Source organism: Heterocephalus glaber, unplaced genomic scaffold, assembly GCF_053883595.1.
Source record: "Heterocephalus glaber isolate CG9 unplaced genomic scaffold, H.glaber_assembly_v1.0 deba00001442, whole genome shotgun sequence".
Taxonomy (NCBI): domain Eukaryota; kingdom Metazoa; phylum Chordata; class Mammalia; order Rodentia; family Bathyergidae; genus Heterocephalus; species Heterocephalus glaber.
This window is the reverse complement of record NW_028258296.1, coordinates 48,075,410-48,099,399: the sequence shown is the minus strand read 5'-3', so window position 1 is coordinate 48,099,399 and position 23,990 is coordinate 48,075,410. Positions and strand designations below refer to the sequence as shown.

Genomic DNA, 23,990 nt, shown 5'->3' with positions numbered 1-23,990 from the left:
CCTCAGTCCTAATCTATTCAAAACGTTTACCTTCCATGGTCATTTTGACTTAGGGGAAACGCCAGAAGTTGCACTGCACCAGTTCTGGTGAATAAAGTAGATGAGGACACAACATAGTATTTTTACAAGCCTGCCTTCCCATTAGATGGTGCTCGGCAGCAGCACTCACTGTATTTTTGGTCATACCTTTTAAGGACACCCATGCAAAAGGACTTCCAGTACCACTTCACAAAGTGGCAAGACCTAGGGGATAAGTGAGTTTGGAGCAAAGGGGAGTATTCTGAGGAGGATCAATGGCAATGTGTCTTAAATATTTACCATGTATTTCAATCACACCTTGTATTTAACATATAGCAACTTTATGAGATTAAACGTTCTTTTCCATAATTTACTGGCTGCTAAAGTTTGAATATGGTTTGTCCCTACTTTGTGTTTTGTCTTGGTCTAGAATGTAACAGTACGGAGAGATGGTGGTGTCTATATGAGGCATCTAGGACACGGGTCTCCAGCCACAGGAAGGGGTTAATGTGGTTCCCATGGAGTGAGTTAGCTATTGTGAGTGGACTGTTATACAATGAACCTGACACCTCCCTTGCTTTTTAGTACATGAGCATCTTTTGTGCACATGCCCATTCGCCCCTGTGCAATGTAGCCTTTTTCAGAAGCCAAACAGATGCTAGCATCATGCTCTTGTACTTCCAGACCCACAAGCCAAAATAAATCTCTTTTGGAAAAAAAAATGACCCAGTCTTGGGTATTCTTTTATAGCAAAAGAAAATGGACTGAACATTAGCCACATACATTTCCTGTTATGAAACAGCTGTTCAAAACTTTTACTTCTTTATTGAGTTGCAGTGTGTGTGTGTGTGGTACTGAGGTTGGAGCCCAGGGCCTTTTAGTTGAGCTACAACCCTAGGACCTAACAAGGAACCCCAGCGGGCACGCACGCATGCACTCACGCACACACACACACAAATACCACCTTTTTGTTTCTTAAGAGAGTCTTGCTAAGCTGTCTGGGTAGGGGTCAAACTTGAGATCTCCCTGACTCACCTCCCACAGTGCTGGTATTATAGGCTTGTGCCACCATGCCTGGTTGTCTCTTTTAATTGATTTTTAGTTCTTCATGTTTTAGATACTATAGTATATCATCAAGTTAAAGTAACCCAACAGCTTATAAAATGCACAACTATTTTATCTCTAAGAAAGAAAAAAATTGGCAATTATGATTGAAAGATTCCATGTAGATTGTATAGATGTAAAATGTGAAATAGTTGTTTCAGCACTGAGGACATACTGTAGTCCTTTGTAGATATATGTGTTGCATATGAAATATTTCATAAACAATTTCTTGAAACAGCACTTTCTATAACTCACCAAAGACAATAGCGATTCCAAAGAAAACGAGGTCAGGGATGACCTTTCAAAACCTACTACAACTCTGTAAAGAGAACACTAGTAAAATTCTTAAATTCTAAATAAAAATATTAATAGTTTAAAATATGCATTAAATTCCTCATGAAAATACTACAGTAAACAAAATACTTTGTCTTTAAAATTGAAAAGATAGCCGGGGATTTAGCTCAGTGGTTTCGCCGCCTGCTGTGCAAGCGCAGGACCTGAGTTCGATCCCCAGAACAAACAAACAAAAAAAGAAAAGATAGGGCCAGGGATGTAGCTCAGTGGTTCCAGCACCTGCCTCGCAAGTGGAAGGACCAGAGTTCAATCTCCGGTAGGTACCAAAATAAATAAATAAATAAAATAAAAATAAAATAAAATAAAATTGAACAGATAGTTTCACAGGAAGGGTAGTAAAAGAAGGGTTGAGGCTGCTAAGTAATAAAGATGAGGCAAACTTTGCGACATACAATGCTAACCCACAGCACATGGTCAGACTAAGAGGCCATGCTGAAGTGAACACTACCATCTGCTTCCTCAGCTGCAGCACTCAATGTGCATTTACTCTGCTTGCTTCTACTTACGATACAAAACATTAGTTTGCTGAGGAAGAAGGTGATGAAAACTAACGTGACCTCAGTTCAGCGGACATTGTTCTCTTGCCTGTTTACCTAACATTTATGAAATATTTGCAGTAGAGAAACAAGTGTTGCAGCAGAACAGACAGTATCTTCTGTTCTGAATCTTCTCCTCTTTTAAAATAAAAAAATCAACTTTTGATTAACAGAAGTTCTAATTTTAATGTAGTCAATTTTATTAATCCCTTCCTTTATAGCTAATGGTTTTTAGTATCTAGTTAAAAAATCCTTTCCTTGGAGATATTTTATACGCTTTCTAAAAAGTATTACACCTGTGCCCTTCACATCTAGGACTTTATTAAACTAAACTAGATTTGGAGGGGAGGAACTGATGAGAGATAGCAGCCCCATTTTCTTTTTTTCCCCAAATGACACCTCCACTGGATTTTTAAAGCCAATCATTACAATCAGGCACACCATTTCTGCCATAGAACCACGTACAAAAGAGAAGGTATCTGTTATAGGGTTATTATATTCATTCCATTATTGTAGTATTTTAATTATTCTATTTTTCAGGATAACTCTTGACACAGAGTATAAGTTTACTATTTGTCTTTTGTGTTTGTAGCCTTTTCCTGTAAATACTAGAATCAAGCAAACTAAAGGGAAAAAAAGGAGAAATTAGATTGAATTTGTTAATCAAATTGAGAATTGCTATTTTTACCCCACTGAATCTTTAAAGTTTTGTTTTCTAATTTAATGGTACAAAATAATTATGGAGATTTGGTCACTTTATTGACATATTATTTAATTACAACAAAATACACTAATTCTAATAGTACAATTTATGAACTTTGGAAACTAACACCCCACCAAAGTTTCCTTAGGCCCTCCGTAGTCTCATGTCCCATGAAAATCTCTGAACTGTCCTTATAGTTTTGCCTTTAACAGAATCTCATGTAAGTGGAATAATACAATAATGATTCTAGTAGTTCTGTTTGGTGTCTTTAACTTAGCATGATGCTTCTCAGATTTACAGATGCCAATTCAATTTCTTTTTTTACATATGAGCTCACATCACCTGTGGAAAGAAATCATTTTAATTCTTCTTTTCCAAGTTGGATGACTTCTATTTCTTTTTCTAGTCTGATTACTTTGGCTAGGATTTCCAGCATTGTGTTGAATAGCAGTGGCAAATGTAGACATCCTTGCCTTATCTCCTGCTATTAGAGGAAAAGCTTTCAGTTGTTCCCTATTGAGTATGATGTTAGCTGTGACTTTTTATATACAGTTTTTATTATGTTGAGGTAGTTTCTTTTTACATTTGTTGAGTGTTGCTTTTGTCATGAAAGGGTATTAAATTTTGTTAAATGCTTTTCTGCATCAAAAGCAATGTTAAGGTGTAAATTGATTGATTCATATATGATGAGCTATCCTTGTATTACAACATAAATCCACCTGGTCATGATGCATGACCTCTTTAATGTGCTACTGAGTTCTGCTCATATTTGGCTTAAGAATTTTGGGTCAACATTCATCAGGGATATTCGTTTGTGGTTTTCTTCACTTGTGTCTCATTTTATTATCAGGGTAATGAATTTGAGTCTGGGAGTTTCTCTTCCATTCTTTGGAACAGTTTGAGAAGGACTGTTATTAACTTGTGTTAAATGTGTTAAACACTTGTGCTTGGAGGAATCAGGTCTTAGGACTTTTGTTAGTAGGGCTTTGTTTTGTTTTATTTCTTTTGAGACAAGGTCTCACTCTGTAATTCCGGCTGGGCTTGAACTCACTGTGTAGCCCAGGAACTTGCTGTGATCCTCCTGCCTCAGCCTACTGAATGCTGGGATTACAAGCGTGTGTCACCATGCCTGGCTCTGTTATTAGGGTTTTGATTGTTGCTTCTATCAACCCAATAGTCACAGGTCTGTTCAGATTTTTCATTTTTTCATGATTCATTCTTGGTAGATTTATGTTTATAGGAATTTCTTTCCTTTAGGTTATCTAATTTGTTAGTAGGTAACTGTTCATAATATAATTCTTTTTTCTGTAACATGTAAAGTTTCCTTTATTTGTAATTTAGACATTTGAGTTTTCCTTGTTCTTATTCTGTCAATTTTGATGATCTTTTCAAAAAACTCGCTCTTGTTTTAATCGTTTCTATTGTTTTTTTGATCTCTATTTAATTTATCTCTGTGCTACTCTTTATTCTTTCCTTTCTCCTGCTGACTTTGGGTTTAAGTTTTGGGTTTAGTTCCTTGAGATGTAAGGTTAGATTATACATTTGAAATTTTTCTTTTTTAATTTAAAAGTTTTCTGTTATAAATCTTCCTTTTAGTACTGCATACATGGCATTCCCTATGATTTGGTATGCTGCATCTTCATTTTTATTTGTCTCAAGATGTTTTCTAAATTCCCTTGTGAATTCTCCTTTAATTCATTGGTATTTAAGAGTATTTTGTTTAATTTCAACATATTTGCAGATTTTCCTGTTTTCTTTTGTTAAAAATTTTAGTTTCATTCCTTTTTGGTCAGAGAAGATACTGTGTACAATTTAAATCTTAAATTTGTTAATACCTTTTGTGTTCTAACATGCACCCTATTTTTGGTTATTATAAATAAAGCTTCTGTGAGCGTCTTAAGTCATTAGGTAGACATATATTTAAATTTATGTTGAGTTAATACCTACAAGTGGAAATTGGTGGATCATATAGGAGGTATATATTTAATTTTATGAGAAAATGTCAAATTATTTTCCAAAGCAGATGTACGACTTTGTATTCCCACCAGCAATATATAAGTGCTGCACTTGGTTTATGCCACTATTTTCATGCAGGGATTCCCTTCTGGAGTTTTCCCAGGGAAAACTTACTTTTTATAAATCCTGAGAAAAATCATTTAGTAGAAAAAAACAAGCAAAAAAATTACTGTATCGTTCTCATGTGAGAATTAAATCTAAACAATGTAACATATTTATGTTACTGGTTTAAAAGAACTGACTGATATCAATTGGAAGCAAGAGCAGGCAGCACTGAACAATGGTATCAACAGTTAAGGCTGATATTTCCAGGAGCTAGGACAGAAGCAAGTGGGGGAGCAATAGTCACAATATACTTTGTTAGTCTCTCTAACAGCTGTTGTCATGTTTTAAGTGTGTGTGCATGGCCCTGTTGGTTAAGGTTGGGTCTTTCTTATAAACACAACATTAATAAGATTATATGCACATTATACTTTATATAAATCCCATGAGAAGTGTTTCAAGAAATAACAGGTTTGGGAGGTTAAATAAGTCCTTAAATTGGCAGTTTCAACACATGGCTCTGTGTAATGATGTTAGAGTTCTGAATTCTATCCAATAATATTCTCTGGCATTTCCCACTGTTAAAATATTTGCTATAAGCTTCAGTACTTTGTAAATACTTTCATAGAAAAAAATGCAAAGAAAAGAAGAAAATGTTGTGGAACACTCCAACACGAAATCAGAAACTGATCTAAAATTTGAAGTAAAAACAATATAGATTTCAAGGCAAATCCAAAATTTAAAAGCAGCACCCAAAATATTTTAAGAAGAAAATAAGATTGTATGAAGCAATATATATCCTAATGTTCAATACAAAGATGCTTTTGGATACACTTAACTTATGAATGTCAATGCAAAATGAAAGCAATTTTTTCTACATCTGGAATATCTCTCACCAAACAAAGATCAATACCATCAGATGATGCAATAGATACTTTGTGTGCTTTCAAATTTCATTTCATTTTATTTTTTTTGGAACCGGGGATCGAACTCGGGTCATTGCACTTGCACAGCAGGCGGCGAAACCACTGAGCTAAATCCCCGGCCCTCAAATTTCATTTTAGGAGTGAAAAATTCATATACTAAACATGTTTGTTATTACTTTTCAGAATTGTAAATGATTTTCATTTGGCATTTCTTTTGTGCTAATATTTCCTTCTTTTAAGGTATTCTGTTATCAGATGTCTATATCAGAGATAATTTTAAAATGTTATTAAAATCTTGCTATGGGAAAAATGTATGCATTGAACCCCCCAGAAAATTGTGAAACTAAGTAGGAGGGCAGGAAAAAAGGGTAATGGGGTGAAATTTATCAAAGTATGTTACGTGTATGTTACATGTATGTACGAATCTGCCAAAATGAAACTCCGTAATCTGTATAACCAATTGAAAAACAATGAAAAATTCTTACAAGTCCATAATGCTAACAAACCACTTGCTTTAATCTTGCTCTTTTTCTCTTTGTAAGAAAATCGCCCCACACCACATGTGTGCAACCCTTACTACTAATAGCCAAGGGCAGCAGTCATCTGGGCTCGCTTGGCACGTCTTCAGTCCAGCACAGGTGACAACAGAAAACTGGGATGCTCCAGATCATCATGAATCACAAGCATCCTATTTCTCATTGGAAGGAACTCAGCACTGGGCTCAAGCCCAAAACACAACCAAAACCAACCTCAAAATGCCATCTGGAAGGTCTGTCTCCTGTGACTACTATCATTAGCAAGTTTGTGTCAGTCAGGTAATAGGAGAGGGAAATCACATGTAATTTTAACAGGGAACATTTAATTTAAATGATTAACTATTTACAGGGAGCTAACTGCAAATAAAAGAGAACTCTAAAAAGTGAGAATAAAAGAGAACTTTAAAGAATACCACCCTAGCTAGAGTTGAGGGAGAATAACAAAGTAGGAAACAAATTGGAAGGGAGGCACCCTGTCAAAGTCTGGGACTCGGATCTTACTAAATAAGGTGTGTTTACAGTCCACTGGATGATGAAGACTCTTGCTGGGAGAGAAACCACCAGCAGTGTGAAGACACAACCCACAGTGTGGGAAAAAATCTTCACCTGCTCATCCTCAGACAAAGGTCTACTATCTCGAAAGTATAAAGAACTTAAAAAAATCAGACCTCCCAAATTTAAAGACCCAATCCAAAAATGGGCATCGGAAATGAACAGACATTTCTCACACAAAGAAGTAGAAATAGCAAATAAATACATGAGAAAATGTTCAACATCACTGGTCATTCGAGAGATGCAAATGAAAACAATGCTGAGATTCCACCTCACTTCAGAAAGAATGGCTGCTATCATGAAATCAACCAATAACAAATGCTGGCGGGGCTGTGGGGAAAGAGGAACCCTGCTCCACTGCTGGTGGGAGTGTAGACTGGTGCAACCACTGTGGAAATCAGTATGGAGATTCCTCAAAGAACTAGGACTGGAAGTCTCATTTGACCCAGCTATTCCTCCCTGCTGGATATCTTCCCCAAAGAATTAAAAGAATCATACCACAGTGATATATGTGTACCCATGTTCATAGCAGCACAGTTTGTAATAGCTAAAACTTGGAAGCAGCCTAATTGCCCATCAACTGGAGACTAGATAAAGAAAATGTTTCTTTATAAATGGAGTACTGCTCAGCCATAAAAAAAGAGAAATTAGAGACATTTATAGCTAAATGGATGCACATTGAGGCAATACTCTTAAGTGAAATAAATAGGACACACATGTGTAAATACCAAATAGTTTCTCTAGTGTGAGAAACTGAAAGTGTAAATAAGGACTAAAAGGTGTAACAGTGTGAAATAGGAAGAAAACGGGCAAAGGGGAAGGGGAAGTATGAGGGGTAGGGGAAAGGAAAGAAGGGAATGGAATTAATATGAGAAAATGAAAAAATGGAAACAAAGTCTTTGCAAATAGGGAGGAATGGAGGGGTTGAAGGGGGAGCAAGGGAAGGGGGAAAAAATAAGAACCAAGAGAGATTATGTAAACGTGCAAGTTTCCAATGATGAATGTCATTATATTGCATACCCAAAACTGTACCAATAAAGTAAAATTTAAAAAAAAAAGGAAAAAAAAAGACTCTTGCTGGGATGGCTGGGAACACAGCTGATTGACAGCTGGTGGGTCAAGGATGGTAGGCTGGGAACTAACTGCATGGGAACCAATGGACTTCACCAGCAAGCTGCCTGTGGTGGTACTGGTCCTGGTGAGAAAGTGAACGCTTTGAACTTAGTAGAAAGCCAGCTGGAACAGTGGCCAGACTTGCCCGAAACCCATTGGAAAGCTGTCTGCAGGGACTATCACTAAAATCCAGGAAGTCAGCAGGTACACTGGAGAAACTTATGATGCCACCTACTCGAGTGTGGCTAAAGTAGCTGCTGAGAAGCTGCCTGCCTCCTGCAGGTGTGCCACCAAACTCACCACCAGAAGCTGATGGCTAGGGTACTGCTGATGCCTGGGTATCTTTTTGCAAAGCAGGAACAAAAAGAAAAGACAGGCTGCCACCCGGACAAGAAGCCTCTTCTTTCTCCATATCCTTCCTGCGCCCTCTACTGACACAGCATAACATCGTACTAGTGGGCAGGAGAGAAATGTTCGCTAGCATAAGCAAGCAAAAAAGAATAGATTTGAAGCCACAAGGCAATAAGCAATAAATAGACTAGTTTTCTGAGAGATTCTGTCATAAATGGAAGAAATGGGAGTTAAATTCTGTCATATGATTTTTTTCTTCTATTGAGATGATCCCATGGTTTTTCTTCTCTAGACTGTTAACAATATTAATTTTCAAATGGTAAACCAACCTTGCATTTCTGGAGCAAATCCCATTTGCTCATAATGTATTATCCTTTCATATACTGCTATCTAGTGATTTGCCAAAATATTTCTAAGCATTTTTGGTCTATGTTCATGGAGTTTGTGGTTTAATATTATTCTTTTGATGTTTTTGTTTGGTTTTAAAATTAGAACCATGCTCAGCTCCCAGAATGAATTGAGAAGTTTTCCATCCTCTATTTTCTAGAAGAGTTTGTGTACAATTGGTATTATTTCTTCCTTAAATGTTCAGAACGGGGCCGGGGATTTAGCTCAGTAGTTCTGCCGACTGCTTCGATAGCAGAAGGAACCGAGTTTGATCCCCGGTACCCAAAAAATAAATTAATTAAATGTTCAGAACAATTTCTGTGGGAAAGTTGCAAATTATAAATTCAACTTCAATAGGTCATTTATTTCTAGTATTTTGTCTTCCAAGAAATGTTTTGTAGGCAAATGGATGCACTTTGAGACCATAATGTTAAATTAATCAGACAAATAAGCTTAAATATCACGATTTCACTTATATGAGAAACCCAAAATATAAATAAAGAGCAAAACAAAATATAATAGGATCGTTCCTATTATGGAGATATATGAAGATCTTTTTCAAACGGGAAGGGATCAAAGAGATGGAGGAAGAAGGGAGGAAAGGGGATGAAAAAAGGAATTCAGATACATGTACCTACAACCAACTCCACACAAGGAATGTAAACACCTATTGCAAACATGTGCTAATAAAAAAAACTGTTCATTTAATCTAAGTTGCTGAGTTTTGTCAGTATAAAGTTGTTCAGAATATTCCTTATTATCCACTTAATACCTGCAGAATTTTTAGTGATGCTATCTCTCCCATTAATGATATTAATTTTCTCATATTGATAATTTTCTTTTTTTTTTTTTTTTACCCTGAGCAGTTTGAGTAGAAATCAGTAAATTTTTACTGATCTCAAAGAATCAGCCTTGAGTTTCACTGAGTTTTCTCTATTTTATATTTCATTGACTTTGCTGTTATCTTTTTTCCATCCTGCTTAATTTTGCCTTACTTTGCTCGTTTTAGACTCTTAAGGTAAAAGATGATGATAGCCTTATTTTTTCTAATGTAAGTACTTAGTATCATAAGTTTCCATTTAAACATTGCCTAGTCACATCCTAGGATTTTTGATAAACTGTGTTCCTTATGTGTGATATTTCATAATTTCCCTAGTGATTTACTTTGATACACAGGTTATTTAGAAATAAGCTATTTAATTTCCAAATATTTAAAGATTTTCTAGATACTGTTTTGCTAATTATTTCTAATTCTAGTCAGATAATAAATTTTATATTTAGTATTTTGTATTAAGTCTTACTTTATAGTCCAGAATTCTATATTTGAAAATGTTCCATGCAAATTAGAAAAAAGTATGTGTTCTCTTGTGGTTGGGTAGCATGTTCTAATAAAGAGCAATTAGCTGATGTTGGTTGAAAGGTCTGTTCATGTTTTCTATTTGTTTTTTGCTTTAATTTAAAATACTAAAGGCAGTACTGAAATACTGAACTAGGATTATAAAATTACCTATTTTCTTTTCAATTCTATTGCTCTGGTTTTACTTCCCTTCTATTTGAAGAAATTCCTTTACTATTTCTTACAGTAATATTTCTGCTGCTGAAAAATTCTTGTACCTATTTGTATTTGAAAAAAACTGGGCCGGGGATTTAGTCCAGTGGTTCCATCACCTGCCTTGCAAGCACAAGGACCTGAGTTCGATCCCCGGTACCAAAAAAGAAAAAAACTTTCATTTTTTAGAGATAGTCTTCTTCTATACAGAAATCTACTTGGCATTTTCTTTTTGCTTTCACCATGTTAAATATGTTATTTGAAGGACTCTGGCTTGTACTGCTTCAACTGTAAGTCTTCAGTAACCCTTTGCTCCCTTGCAGGTTATGTATCTCCTTTTTCCTCTCTGCCATTTACATTTTCTCTTGATCACTGGTTTTCAGCATTTAGATTATGATGGGCCTTTGTATAGTTTCTTTATGTTTTGTTTGGGTTCGGGTGAACTCCTTACATTTGTAGTTTTAGCTTTCATTAAATTTAGAAAAAAAATCTCACCCGCCATGTCTTCAAATATTTTTCCACTTCCCCCACTTTGGCTTGATTTTGTGCTATAGGGCAGGCGGTATGGATGGGGCACAGTCCTATTCTGCCTGTGTTTCACTGTCTTAAAACGCTAGTTATCTCTTGTCTAATTTCTGGTTATTCAGGACAAGGGTAAATCCGCTGGCAGTTAGTACTTCTGGGCAGAAATAAAAATCTCCCTCCTATTTGGTTGTAACAACAACAAAGAAAAAAGTTCAGTCTCTTCTTCGTACCTCAGTTTGATTAGTTTATATTGCTGCATTCACATTCACTAATCTTTTCTTTTACAGTTTTTAAACAAAATATTTATTGGTATATTTTAAATATACATAATAACATTCATCATAGGGAATTTGTACCTGTACGTGATTTATCTTGGCTTTTTTTTTTTTACCACCCCCACCCTCGCTTTGACCTCTATTCCCCTCATTTACAAAGGTTTGTCTCCATTTTTTTCTTCTATTCCTTTTCTTGTCCCTTCCCCTCTCTTGTTCTTCCTTCCTCCTTCCTCGTTCCCCTTCTCCTTTGAACATTTTCTTCCAATTTCCCAATATCTATTATACATTGCAGTCCTTATTTCCATTTTCGGTTTCTCACACCAGAGAAACAATGCAGTATTTAAACACGTGTGCCTGATTTATTTCACTTAAGAGTATGGCCTCTTGTGCTCGCTTCGGCAGCACATATACTAAGATTGGAACGATACAGAGAAGATTAGCATGGCCCTTGCGCAAGGATGACATGCAAATTCGTGAAGCATTCCATATTTAAAAAAAAAAAGAGTATGGTCTCTTGTAACATCTTATATGAAGATTCTGAAAACCTATCTTTACTAAAGAAAAAAACTCACTGAAATGTTGACCTTCTTAGGCCAGGGATTTATTTGTTTTGTTTTGTTTTGTTTGGTACTGGGGATTGAACTCTGGTCCTTCTGCTTGCGAGGCAGGCGGCAGAACCACTGAGCTAAATCCCCAGCCCAGGCCAGGGATTTATTAGCTCAGTGGTTCTGCTGCCTGCTTTGCATGCGCAAGGATCCGAGTTTGATACCAAAAAAAAAAATGTTGACCTTCTGTAAGCAGAATGACTGTTAACTGTTGCAAATTTACTTGACACTATAATAAACTGAACTGAACTTCTCAAAGGAAAAAAAAAAAGTATGGTCTCAAGGTGCATCCATTTAGCTAGAAGTATCTCAAGCTTATCCTTTATGGCAGAGTAGTACTCCATTGTATAAAAGAAAACACATTTTCTTTATCCACTTGTCAGTTGATGGGCATTTGGGCTGTTTCCAAGATTTAGTTATTAAATCCACCGCCTGCCTCACAAGCACAAGGTCCCAAGTTCAATTCTTGTCCAAAAAAAAAAAAAAAAAGATTTAGCTATTACAAACTGTGCCATTATAAACATGGGTGTGCATATATCACTGTGGTTTGATGCTTTTAATTCTTTCGGGAAGATACCAAGAAGGAGAATAGCTAGGTCAAATGGAACCTCTAGTTTTAGTTTTTGAGGAATCTCCATACTGATTTCCACAGTGGTTGCACGAGTCTACACTCCCACCAGCAGTGGAGCAGTGTTCTTCTTTCCCCACCAGCATTTATTACTAGTTTATTTATTTATTTACTTTTTTTGGTACCAGGGATTGAACTCGGGTCCTTGCACTTGCGCAGCCGGCGGCGAAACCACTGAGCTAAATCCCCGGCCCTACTGGTTTATTTCTTGATAGCAGCCATTTCTGGGGTGAGCCATTTCACCATTTCTGGGGTGAGGTGGAATTTCAGCATTGTTTTAATTTGCATCTCTCGAATGACCGGTGATATTGAACATTTTTTCATATCTGCCATTTCTACTTCTTCATCTGAGAAGCCATTTCAGATGTCCACTTTTTGACTGGGTCTTTATATTTTAAGGGTTATGATTTTCTTTTTAGTTCTTTATATATTCTAGATAGTAGTACTTTGTCTAGGGAACAGTTGGCAAAAATTTTTTTCTACACTGTGGGTTGTTTCTTCACTCTGTTGGTTGTTTCTCTTGCTGTGGAAAAGCTTTTTAATGAGATGAGATCCCAGTTGTTGATTCTTTGTGAGAGTTCCTATGTGATAGGGGTTTTGTTCCTAAAGTCTTTGCCTAAACCAGTGTCTTTGAGAGTTCTACCTACTCTATCTTCCTGAAGATTTAGTGTTTTTTTTTTTTTTGGTACCGGGGATTGAACTCAGGTCCTTACGCTCGTGCAGCAGGTGGCAAAACCATTGAGCTAAATCCCTGGCCCAATTTAGTGTTTTAATATTTAGATATTTGATCGATTTTGATTTGAGTTTAGAATATGGTGAAATATATGGGTCTAGTTTTAATCTTTTGCAAATGGAAACCCAGTTTTTCCAGCACGATTTATTAAAGAGGCTTTCTTCCAGTGAAGGTATTTGGTTCCTTTGTCAAAGATAAGGTGGCTGAGTATGTCTGGAGTAGTTTCTGCATCTTCTAATCTGTTTCACTGATCCTTGGGTCTGTTTTTTTGTTTTTGCCAGTACTATGCTGTTTCTAATCACAGTAGGTTTGCAGTATAGGTTCAAGTCAGAGATTGTGATGGCCTCTACCTTGCCTTTGTTGCCCAGAATTGCCTTTGCTATTCTAGGTTTTTTCTGGTTCCAAAGGAATTTTTTTTTTTTGTACATGGGATAGAACTTGGGCCCTTGTGCTTGCAAGGCAGGCAGCAGAACCACTGAGCTGAATCTCCAGCCACCCCAAATGACTTTTTTTTTTTGCAGTTTCTAATCCGCTATTAAGCATATTCAGGGAATTTTAAAGGTTCCAATTAGGGTTGGGGATTTTTAATATATTCCATTTTCTCTTCATTATGCTTATATTGTGCTTTGAATCGTTGAACATACTTATAGTAAGTCTAAAATTTCTGATATAATAATGCCATATCATGCCATTTCTATTTATTGTTTTATCAGTTCACTTTTCTTTTGAAAAGTCATAATTACATTTTTCTACTTTTCTGCATGTCTAGCAATTTTTTAGATGCTGAACACTATAAAAATTATGTTATTCAGTAACTGTATTTTGTTGTCTTTTACACAATCTCTCTCTCTCTATCTTACAGGCATATCCATTTGAACCTTTTGGGACTTAAGTAAGCTTTGTTAGAGTGGGCCTAGAGGAGCTTAAATTGCATGCTTGTTTTAGCCCTACTAGTACAGGTGGGAGCTTCCAGGGCTTTCTCCACTCAGGCTGTGAGAACTCAAATGTCTTTGGCTTGTGTAAACTTGGAATTGTTGACCTCATAGCTCCCACAAGTTTCTGTATCTGGCCTTGTGGATTCTGATCCCATATTCTCAGTTTAGCATGCAGCAAGTGAAACCTTTGATTGCTTGAGCTTTTCTTCCCCCTTCACAGCTCTCTTCTTGTTGACACTACCCTGAAAATTCCAGATACTTCAAATTTCTTTACTCTCAGCTCATGGTCTGCTGTACTCACCTGGCTTTTCCTTCCCTATGCTGGGGTCCAGAAGTTGTCTTGAGGTAGGAAATTGAGAAAATCACAGGACATTTTTTGTATGTAGTGTTCTTTTTTCTGTCAGGGAGCACAGTCCCAAACCTACTTAGGGTCCAGTATCTGAAACTACAAAAATGCCTGTCTCTCTTTTATTTTGTTCCTCAAATTATCTCAGATTTTGGTCAGTAAGCTCCCCTTCTAGGTGGCTTCTGTGTATTCTAATATGTTCCTATAATTTTTAAAGCATTCACATACTTTGATATTCCAAGTTCATTTATATTTTCCTTGTCCCAAATCTGGGATCAGAATTTTCTCCAAGGAGATCTGAAATCTTTTACTAAGGAATGATATTTAGAGATCAGTGTGATAATTGCTACTGATATACCATTGCTTCTAGAATCAGAGAGGAAATTTGCACATTTCAATTTGTAAGTTAAGAGATCCCATTAAGATCTAAAAGAGATGCTGCTGCTTGGACTCTATGAATGAAAACTAAATAAACCATAGCTCTTTTCCAGGACAAAGCTTCACACTAAGGAGAAACTGCAAAGCTGGGGCAATAAATAAAATTAAAAGGTCCAAGTAAAAGTGACAGAGGGCAGTAAAAGAGACAGGTCTTAGAAAGTGTATCTTTTTATTTCATTTTTTTTAACAAGGGAAGAGGGAACTCTATAGAGCTATGAAACTAAAAATGTTATCCTTAGATTCTACATGCAGGCAAAATACCAAGCTACTTACAAGGAATGAAAATCAGATTGCTATCAGACTTTTTCAGAGCAATGCTTCATGCCAGAACACAATTAGACTAACAAGATAGTCGAGAAAATAAAAGCCAAAAATTTAATATCTATCCAAACAAACATCAAAGTATAAAGGCCACAGAAAAACTGCTAAGATGATCCTGTGAACTTATTCTGGGAAATCTAGCAGAAAACAAGCTTTAGATGACCACAGTTACTTAAGAAATAATATGAGAACTGGTGCTAAGATTAAATATGTATTTACTCACAAAATAACGAATGATTACAAAAGGGACAGAACAGTAATGCAATTAATGGCTATTTGCTTTGAAAATATAGATTCAGCTCAACTATTAAAAAGGAAGAATGAGGAAAGCATGTGGAAAGTAGAATGAGCTTATTAATTACCTTTACTTGTTAGAAGTAAAAAGATATTCCTTAAGTCAGATGATGAGAGAGAGACAGAAGAAGAAATGAACCAGTAATTTTAGTTATTATTCACAGGAAGGGCAAAATCAAAATAATGGAGAGAGGAAGAACAAAAAATATTATATGACACTAGAGTGCTAACCATTAGACTAAAAATAGAAAAACATGGCAGAATTCAAGCTAAAGATGATGAACACATTAATAAAGTTCCAAGCAAGGTATGGTTGGTCCATTCCTGCAATCCCAGCACATGGGAGGCTGAGGCAGGAGGATTGCACTTTCAAGGCCAGACTGGACTCTATTGTCTCAAAAAAAAAAAGGAGGAAAGTTTAGAAATGGCTACTGTGTGAAGTCTAGAACTGTCTGTAAAACAGATTCAGAGACACCAAGAATAAAAAGATGGACAAAAATTCCTCGGGTGTATTGGTTAGGTTTCTCGTCACTGAAACAAAAAGGTTTTGGCGTAGGGTCAGCTGTCTCCAAGGCAGAAACAGCACGGCAGAAGGGTGCGGGTGAGCAAGGCCGCTCTCTTTACATTGCTCAGGAGGCAGGGCCCAGGGAAAGTGTGGTGACAAGAGAGACACACTCTCCAATACACACCGCGTGGCCTGCCTGCAACTGAGCCCCACCTCCTAACAGCATGGTCTACCATAGAGAGTGGCGGACTAATCTACAGATGAGTCTAATCCCCACTATCCAATCACTCCTCCGGGGGTCTCCCAATCTAGTCACACTGACATTGAAAATTAAGCGGCACATCAGGTAAACACAAATTTAAAAGATGGCAGGAGTTGTAATTCTGAAATCTGACAAGGCGGATTTATGGAAAGAAATCATAGATAAGGAGTCATTTTAAAACAAAAGAATACCATACAGCCTGCTAAGGAGTGTGAACGTTACCTGTCCGTGAGTCTCTCTGAAGAAAAAACTATAGAGACAAGAATGAGATGTGCCCTTAAAGGACAGGCTAGACAGAGGGGACAAGGGGAGGCAGGGCGTCCAGTTAGAGTGGGAGAGAATGACCTGCCTGCGTGCCTACTCTAGGTCAAGGGTTTTACACACACATTCTCATTTCAGTGACAATAATAACTACATGAGGCGAGGCCTGCTATTCTCATTTTATGGGGATTCTGAGGCTTAGGGGCACTGACCTGCCCAAGTGAAGCAGCTACCAAGATGCTAGAGTCCAGATTTTGAACTCCATTTTACCTACCTTTTTGCCACTACACAATATTATTTGTTGTTCAGAACAAAAACAAAAGAAAAAGAAAAAAACTAAATAAGCCCAAGCAAGAAAAGATAAAGGTTTAAGGAGATGCAGAAGGATAATTTAAAAGCATAATTAGGAAACCCTAGTGAGAGGAACTTATATAAGACTAAGAAGAAGGAAAAGAATAAAGAATTATGAAACTAGTATTCACAAGGAGTTACAAATACATTAAAAGAAAAACAAAGAAGGTCCTTACATGCTCTTTAGCGTCTACTGCTTATTCTTTCCCAGACCTGTACTAATCAAAGCCAGAGTGTAAGAATGTATGATTTTTTATGTTTACCAAAAAAATACCAGTACAATAATAATCAGACCCTTTGAAATATATAAAAACCAATAGCTAGAGGTCAAGGATTTAGCTCAGTGGTTCCGCCGGCTGCCTCGCAAGCGCAAGGACCCAAGTTCAATCCCCAGTACCAAAAAAAAAAAAAAAACACAAAACAAAAAACCCAAAGCTAAAAAAAAAATTTCAAATAGATTACAACAAAGAAAGCAACATGTACCTTTTCTTTTCTTCCTTTTTTCTCACTGGGAAAGGGGAGACTTTCAAGCTAGTAAAGTTCTAAAAAATATTTGTTCTCAGTGTACTAGGCATCAAGAGCTAAAACCATGGGCTGGGGATTTAGCTCAGTGGTTTCACCACCTGTTGTGCAAGCACAAGGACCCGAGTTCAATACCCGGTACCAAAAAACAAAAAATTTTTAAAAAAGCTAAAACGTTACTGCATAGGCTTTAGAAATTGATTTTTAGGAACCAAATCTAGTTAACAAGATATAAAAAGTCATAATAGAAAATCTTCCAATTTTTTTTTTAGAAGCCAAACTCCTGAAGTCTTCTGAAAATTTTTCTTTTTCTCTTTATCCAATTTTTATTTCTTTCTTATGCCCAAGTTAATCTTAAAAATGTCATGAGACATTCTACTGGATTATTTCTAGATGCTTAATTAGTTAATAAAAATATTTGTCTCATTTCTTTTGCTTCAGCATATACTTACATGGAATGGTTCTCAGGTAGAGATTATCTCTGATCACTTGCTGCAGTTTGTGGTCAATTGATCCTTTTTGAAACTGAAGGCTCAGGTAATGTCGCAAATCTTTATTAATTACTTTGCCTACAAACAAAACAAAACAAAACAACTGTTAGATGTCCACTTAAGTATAAAAGCTAGTGATTGAATACCTTTAAACATTTAACCACAAAGAAGGAATACTAAGAACAATACTAAAAAGAAGAGAACACCAAATTATTATTATTGCAGTATTTATTTATTTGCAGTACTAGGAGTGGAACCCAGGGCCTTCACACTGAGATACATCCCTTGCCCCTCCCCTCTCCTTTTAAAGTATTTTTGGACACAGTTTCTTGCCAAGTGCTAAATTGCCCCAGCTGGGTTCAAACTTGTGATCTGCCTGCTTCAGACTCCCAGAGTGCTGAGATTACAGGCATGTGCTACTACAGTTGGCTAGGACCAAATTATTATATATGCTCTAACATATGTACTTGAAATTCAATATCAGTATAATTTTATATGGAGACGGAGGTATAGGTTACAGAATATGACAAATATCCAAGGTAATTTCACTTAGTCCCGTCTTTAAATGTACCTATACTTATCCCTATATACTTAAAGCTTCCAAATTCATATCTCTACCAAGCCCTAAGCTCATCAAACCCATTCATATATATTACAGATATATTTGGAAATTCCAAACAAGCACCTTAATATTTTAGACAGCCAAAACAGAACTCTTACTTCTTCCCTCCCACAATGTCTTCCTCTCCCCGTCTTGGAAAATAATGATGCTATCAACTGGTGGAACAATCTTCAAATCTAGAAGGCATTCTTGATTTCTCCTTTTTACTTCTGTACCTAGGTCTACTCCAGTAGCAACTTTGTCACTTGTACCTCTAGAACATGGCCCACTGCTTTCCATTGGGATTCATATCATGGTAAGCTAAGCCTGTTAGGGATCAAACTCAGGGCCTTGTACATGCTGACAAAGCACTCAACCTCTGCATTACAGCCCCCATCCTTCCCTGCATTCATGTCGGTCTCCTCCTGCCTGCGCCCCACACCCCCACATACACACAGTAGCTAGAGATTTAAAATGTAAATCAGATCAGTATTACTGTTTTACACTTCTCTGAACTTTTCTTTTTGAGGTACTGGGGATTGAAGCCAGGGCCTCTGCACTGAGCTACATACACTCTCAGCCCTCACTTTTTCATGTGAGACAGGATCTTGGTAAGTCATTCTAAGTTGCCCAGGCTGGGATCCAACTTAAGATCCTCCTGCCTCAGCCTCCCAGAGTGCTGAGACTTTTTGTTGCGCTTTAAATAAAATCCAAACTCCTCATGAGGGCAGAGGAGGCCCCCATGCTTTAACTCTGGCACTCTCTGACCTAACTTCTTACTCTTCGCCTCTCAAACTTCATAATACAGCAACCATCTTGCTGCTCTCTGAAAAGGCCAAAATAGGGCCCTAGCTTAGAGCCTTCTGCCCATCACTGGATTGACTGGTCCACTTTCTTGACTATACAATGTGAATAAATAAAAGAGTGAATGATTTCCTATTTTTAGGGAAAATGAGAGACAAATAGAGATTAAGTGTCTGAAAGAAATAGTAAACAGAGGATTGTAAAAATCTCATACCAGTGAATCTGCAATAAAGGCTGAGCCTAATGAAAATCAAAGCGGTCCAAACACTGTTTCATAAGACTTCAGATAATTGGAAGAGATCAATGCTAAGACTAAACAGATTATCTCACCAAGTAAGAAATGCCTAAGTGATTAAAGTATATTCTTTGTTTTATTTGGAACAACATCCTTAGGACAGGGTTAGATAAACCAAAAGACTACTATCAATTAGTTCATTCTTAAAAATTATTATTCCATAGGGCCGGGGATTTAGCTCAGTGGTGCCACACATGCCTCACAAGTGCAAGGTCCCGAGTTTGATCCCCAGTACCAAAACAAAAAAATTATTATTCCATAATATTCCATTTCTAACCCTCTCTTTTGGTGTTTTCTCACATGTATGAATAAGCATAACTTACATGAGAAGGTGTTAATGTAAACAGGAAATCAGTGTTTCTAAAGTTCAGAGATAACATTTAGACCTTAGACAATAAACACAAAGCAAAACAACTCTTTCTTCTGCCTTGCCAAAAAGATATTGAAGAAGGGGGGAATCTTTTTTGATTAAAAGAAATCAACCTGAAAGATATTTGTAGAGATGAAGATAGAAGCATTGTTGGTCTCAGAGATTGCTTTTGTCAGGCATTTAAGGGTCCTACTAACCCAAGCCTAACACATATAGAATCATATTACTTTGTTCTTTACTTTTCAGTACTTATTCACTGCTGGTAGAAGAAAACCTTATTCATAATCAATACTGTATAGTCCCATTGCTTACTGAACAAAAATTTATCCAATAATGAGTTCACAAAGTGCTTTACATCTTAAGCAGTATCTCAAATATTTTATAAATACTACACAAAACTTTTGGTAGAATGCTGTTCAGTTCAATGGATTTTTGAATGGACAGAGAATACATCAGTGCTTTTTCCCCCATTTAAAATAATAATATAGGCTCCAATATCCAAAATTCTTCTATCCAACATATTTTCAGGAAAGTAATTTGGATAAAGAATAATACCTGTATAATTAAAGAAGACACTGTGAATCAATACTTTCTCTGAGATCACTATAAAATCCTAAAAATTCAGACTGGATTTTAATCTACAAAAAATAACAGCCACTAATTTAGACGGATTTAAAAGATAAAGCCATAATACAATTCTGAATCACAAATTATATAGCATGATGGGCTCTTAAGGGAGAATGGAATTAAAACAAACCAATTCCTGTTTTAAGGAACTATGAGGTTTTAAGACTAGTTAAGTCAGAAAAAAAGAGCTCAATTTAAAGAATTACAATTATCATGGCTGGAACTGCACTGTTCTTACAACTTCTACTGGGATTCTGAAGGTAACGCTGCAATGAATTGTTACAAAGAAAAGGATGAGGGACAATTGTATAAAAAATGAGAAATTTCACTTAAAATAGCTCAGTGGTAGAGCTACTGTATAGCATGACCAAGACTCTGGGTTTGATCCCAAGCATTATAAAAAGGAAAAATTACATAAAATGTACAGCTATTAAAAAAAAATCATCACTTTTTGGAGGTTGGAGACAAAATACTGGAAGTATCAATAAAATATAATTTATAAAAATAAATAAATAAATAAAAGAAAAAAATATAATTTATATCCCAGGGATTTAGCTCAGTGGTTCCACCACCTGCCTCACAAGCGCAAGGTCCCAAGTTTGATCCCTGGTACAAAAATAAATAAATAAATAGACAGATAAATAAATGTATAATTTATGAATATTTAATAACTATATGGGTTGAAAATCTTTAAGGTTAATAATTAATAATGAAATATACCAGGGCCACCATTCCAACACTCCTAAGGCAGAAGAGGTGAGCCAATTCTAGCATCCAGGAGGCTCCCCCGCAGCCATTCCACCACTCCTAGGGCAGAGGAGGTGAGTCAATCCTAGCACCCAGGAGGGTCCCCCCCCACCGCCATCCCACCACTCCCAGGGCAGAGGAGGTGAGCCGCGTGAGTGCCAGCAGAACCCCACCACCACCATGGAAATGAGAAGACATGTAAACAAGCCTCAAAAACAGACTTCCAGATCACCTACAGCAACCCCAAACGGAAATGAGATGGAACAATCTGATACTCAACCACCTGGACTCCCTGAACTGGCAACAAAAGAGGATCTGGAAAAAAATCAGAAATAATTTCTCAGATAACAGCAAAAATTGTGCGCAGAGTGCAAGACATAATTAATAAATCTAGAGAGGACACAGACAAAAAAATAAAGGAGCTGAGGAACATGATGGAATCCCAACATAAGAAACAAATGGAATCCATAAAACAAATGCAAACAGATTCCAGGAGATTAAAATCTATACTGAAAGTCTACACAGCAGAATGAACCAATGTGAGGACAGAATTTCAGATATAGAAGATAAGATTGCAATTAGTGATCAGGAAAAGAAAAATTGCTTTAAAATTGTAAGGGAACATGAGAAATCAATCTAGGAGCTACTAGACAATGCAAAGAAGAACAGCATAAGACTGATTGGAGTCAATGAAGAAAGAGGAGAGAGTGCAGATGACATAAAAAAACTCTTCACATAAGTGATGGCAGAAAACTTACCAAGCAGGGGAAAAGAACTTGACATACAGATAAGTGAGGCATATAGGACTCCAGCTAGCCTTGATTAAAAAAAATCTACACATAGGCATATAATAGTTAGGATTCCAGAAACCCAACAGAAGAACAAAATTCTACAAGCAGTGAGAGAAAAGAAACAAATCACATACAAAGGAAAGCCCATCACAATCACAGCAGACTTCTCAATGCAAACCCTTAAGGCAAGAAGAGCTTGGAGTGATGTATTTCAAGCCCTAAAGGAAAACAGCCTCTAACTCAGATTGATGTACCCTGCAAAACTATCTTTCAAAATTGATGGAGAAATAAGATATTTTCATGATAAAGAGAACTTTAGGAGCTTCATGAATACCAACCAAACCAACACTCCAAAAAATTTTAGACAATATCCTAGGAAAAGACAATGAGAATCACAATGCCAGGAAGCCCAGCAGAATGAATCCATTGGGCGTGACAAATTAAACTCAAAGGGGAAGAATCCAACAAAAAGAAAAAGTCATGAGAAGGCTTTTAAAACTTTTAACTTCATCTCCCTAATGAGTGTATAATTCAATCTTGTTATTGTACTGATTAGTATTTTTCTGATTCTAGCATTGTACACCTTTCCTTATGCTGTACTGGCTATTTATCATCTTGTGTTTACTTTTTAATTGGGTTGTCTATTAATGAGATGTAAGAGTTCTTTATATATTCTGGTCATAGGTTATATGCATTGTAAATATGGTCTGTTTAAGGACTACTTTTCATTTTAATGATGTCATTTAAAGTTCTAAATTTTGACGGAATCTCATTTATCAATTTTTTTCTTTTATACATCACGTTTTTTGTATCCTAGGTAGTTCTTGCCTACCCTAAATTCATAAACATTTTCCCTTATAATTTCTTCTTAAAGTTTTATAGTTTTAGTCTTTCATATTTAGGTTCATAGATCCTTTCAAGTTATTTTTATGGATGGAAATAAAGGGTTGAGGTTAATTTTTTATATATGGATGCCAGGTGTTCTAGTGCATTTGCTGAAATCACTAGCTTTTCCTAGGCTCTTGAATTGAGTTTATATTCTGTAAAATATTAACGTTAAGTAATCTTTCAAAACTCAGGGGACCATATATGTGTGGTTCTATTTCTAGATTCTGTTTTATTCAAATGATCTATATGTCTTTCCTTACACCAACACTGCCTTGATTACTGAAGCTTTAGAGGAAGTCTTAAAATTAGGTACTAAATGTCTTCCAACACTTTTTTTTTCTTTCTCTTTATACTTTTCTAGGTCCTTTGTACTCCTACTTAACTTTTAAATTTCAATATCCAATTCTTCATTTATAGCAAGTATACACAGACCTGAATTTTTATATATACCTTGTGTTTTCTAATCCTGCTAAATTCAAATACAAGTTCTAGGGGCTCCTAGAGATTTCTTAGTATTTTCTCTGTAGATGATCATTTCATCTACATATAAAGATTTTGCTTCTACCTTGCCAATCCTATCCTAGTTGTGTCATTTTATTGCCAGACTATTTTGGTGGGGACTAGGTTTCAAAGTTTAATGGACAGATAAAGAGTAAGCATATCTGCCCTTGTTCCCCACCTTAAGGAGAAAGCATTGTATCTTCTCCATTCATATAAGGCATTCTCAGTGGAAGTATGGAGTACATGTCTTTAATCTGTTGAGAAGCTTCTGTTCTACTTCTAGGCTCCTGATAGCTTTTACCATGAACAGCTGTAGAATTTAGTCCAATACTTTTTCCCCAACTAGTGACAGGATCATATGGCTTTCTCCTTTCCTCTGTTAAAATGAGGACTTCCGGGGGTGGATCTTCCAATGCTGAACCAACACTGCCATCCCTATAATAAAACCACTTTCTACATCCTGCCAGATCTGACTTCTAATAGTTTGTTTTGTTAAACAAATTTCCATCTATGTTCATACTTTTTTCTTCTATTATCTTTATCCAGTTTTAGGATTAGCACAATGTTGTTTTCCTAGAATGAGGGGAGAAGTGTTCCTTTTTTTTTTCCTGCTTTAAATGTTTGATATAATTTATCAGTTAAAATATTTATGAGCCTTTTTCATATAAGCAGGTTTTCAAGCTAGGA

At 36.3% G+C, this 23,990-nt stretch overlaps 1 protein-coding gene and 1 non-coding gene across 5 annotated transcripts in view; one reads left to right on the top strand and one right to left on the bottom strand.

Moving 5' to 3' along the window:
* The window catches only part of Magi3 (membrane associated guanylate kinase, WW and PDZ domain containing 3), a 259,223-nt gene that overhangs the window by 85,170 nt on the left and 150,063 nt on the right, over positions 1-23,990 (bottom strand). For all 4 annotated transcript variants that reach the window (XM_004853757.4, XM_013075458.3, XM_087212703.1 and 1 more), the window contains one exon: positions 17,641-17,757. In XM_004853757.4, coding sequence (XP_004853814.2) covers positions 17,641-17,757 — 117 coding nt within the window. The remainder of the gene's footprint in view (positions 1-17,640; positions 17,758-23,990) is intronic.
* LOC147827736 (U6 spliceosomal RNA) lies at positions 11,374-11,480 on the top strand. The gene has a single exon (XR_015452125.1). It is a non-coding gene; the product is annotated as a U6 spliceosomal RNA (small nuclear RNA).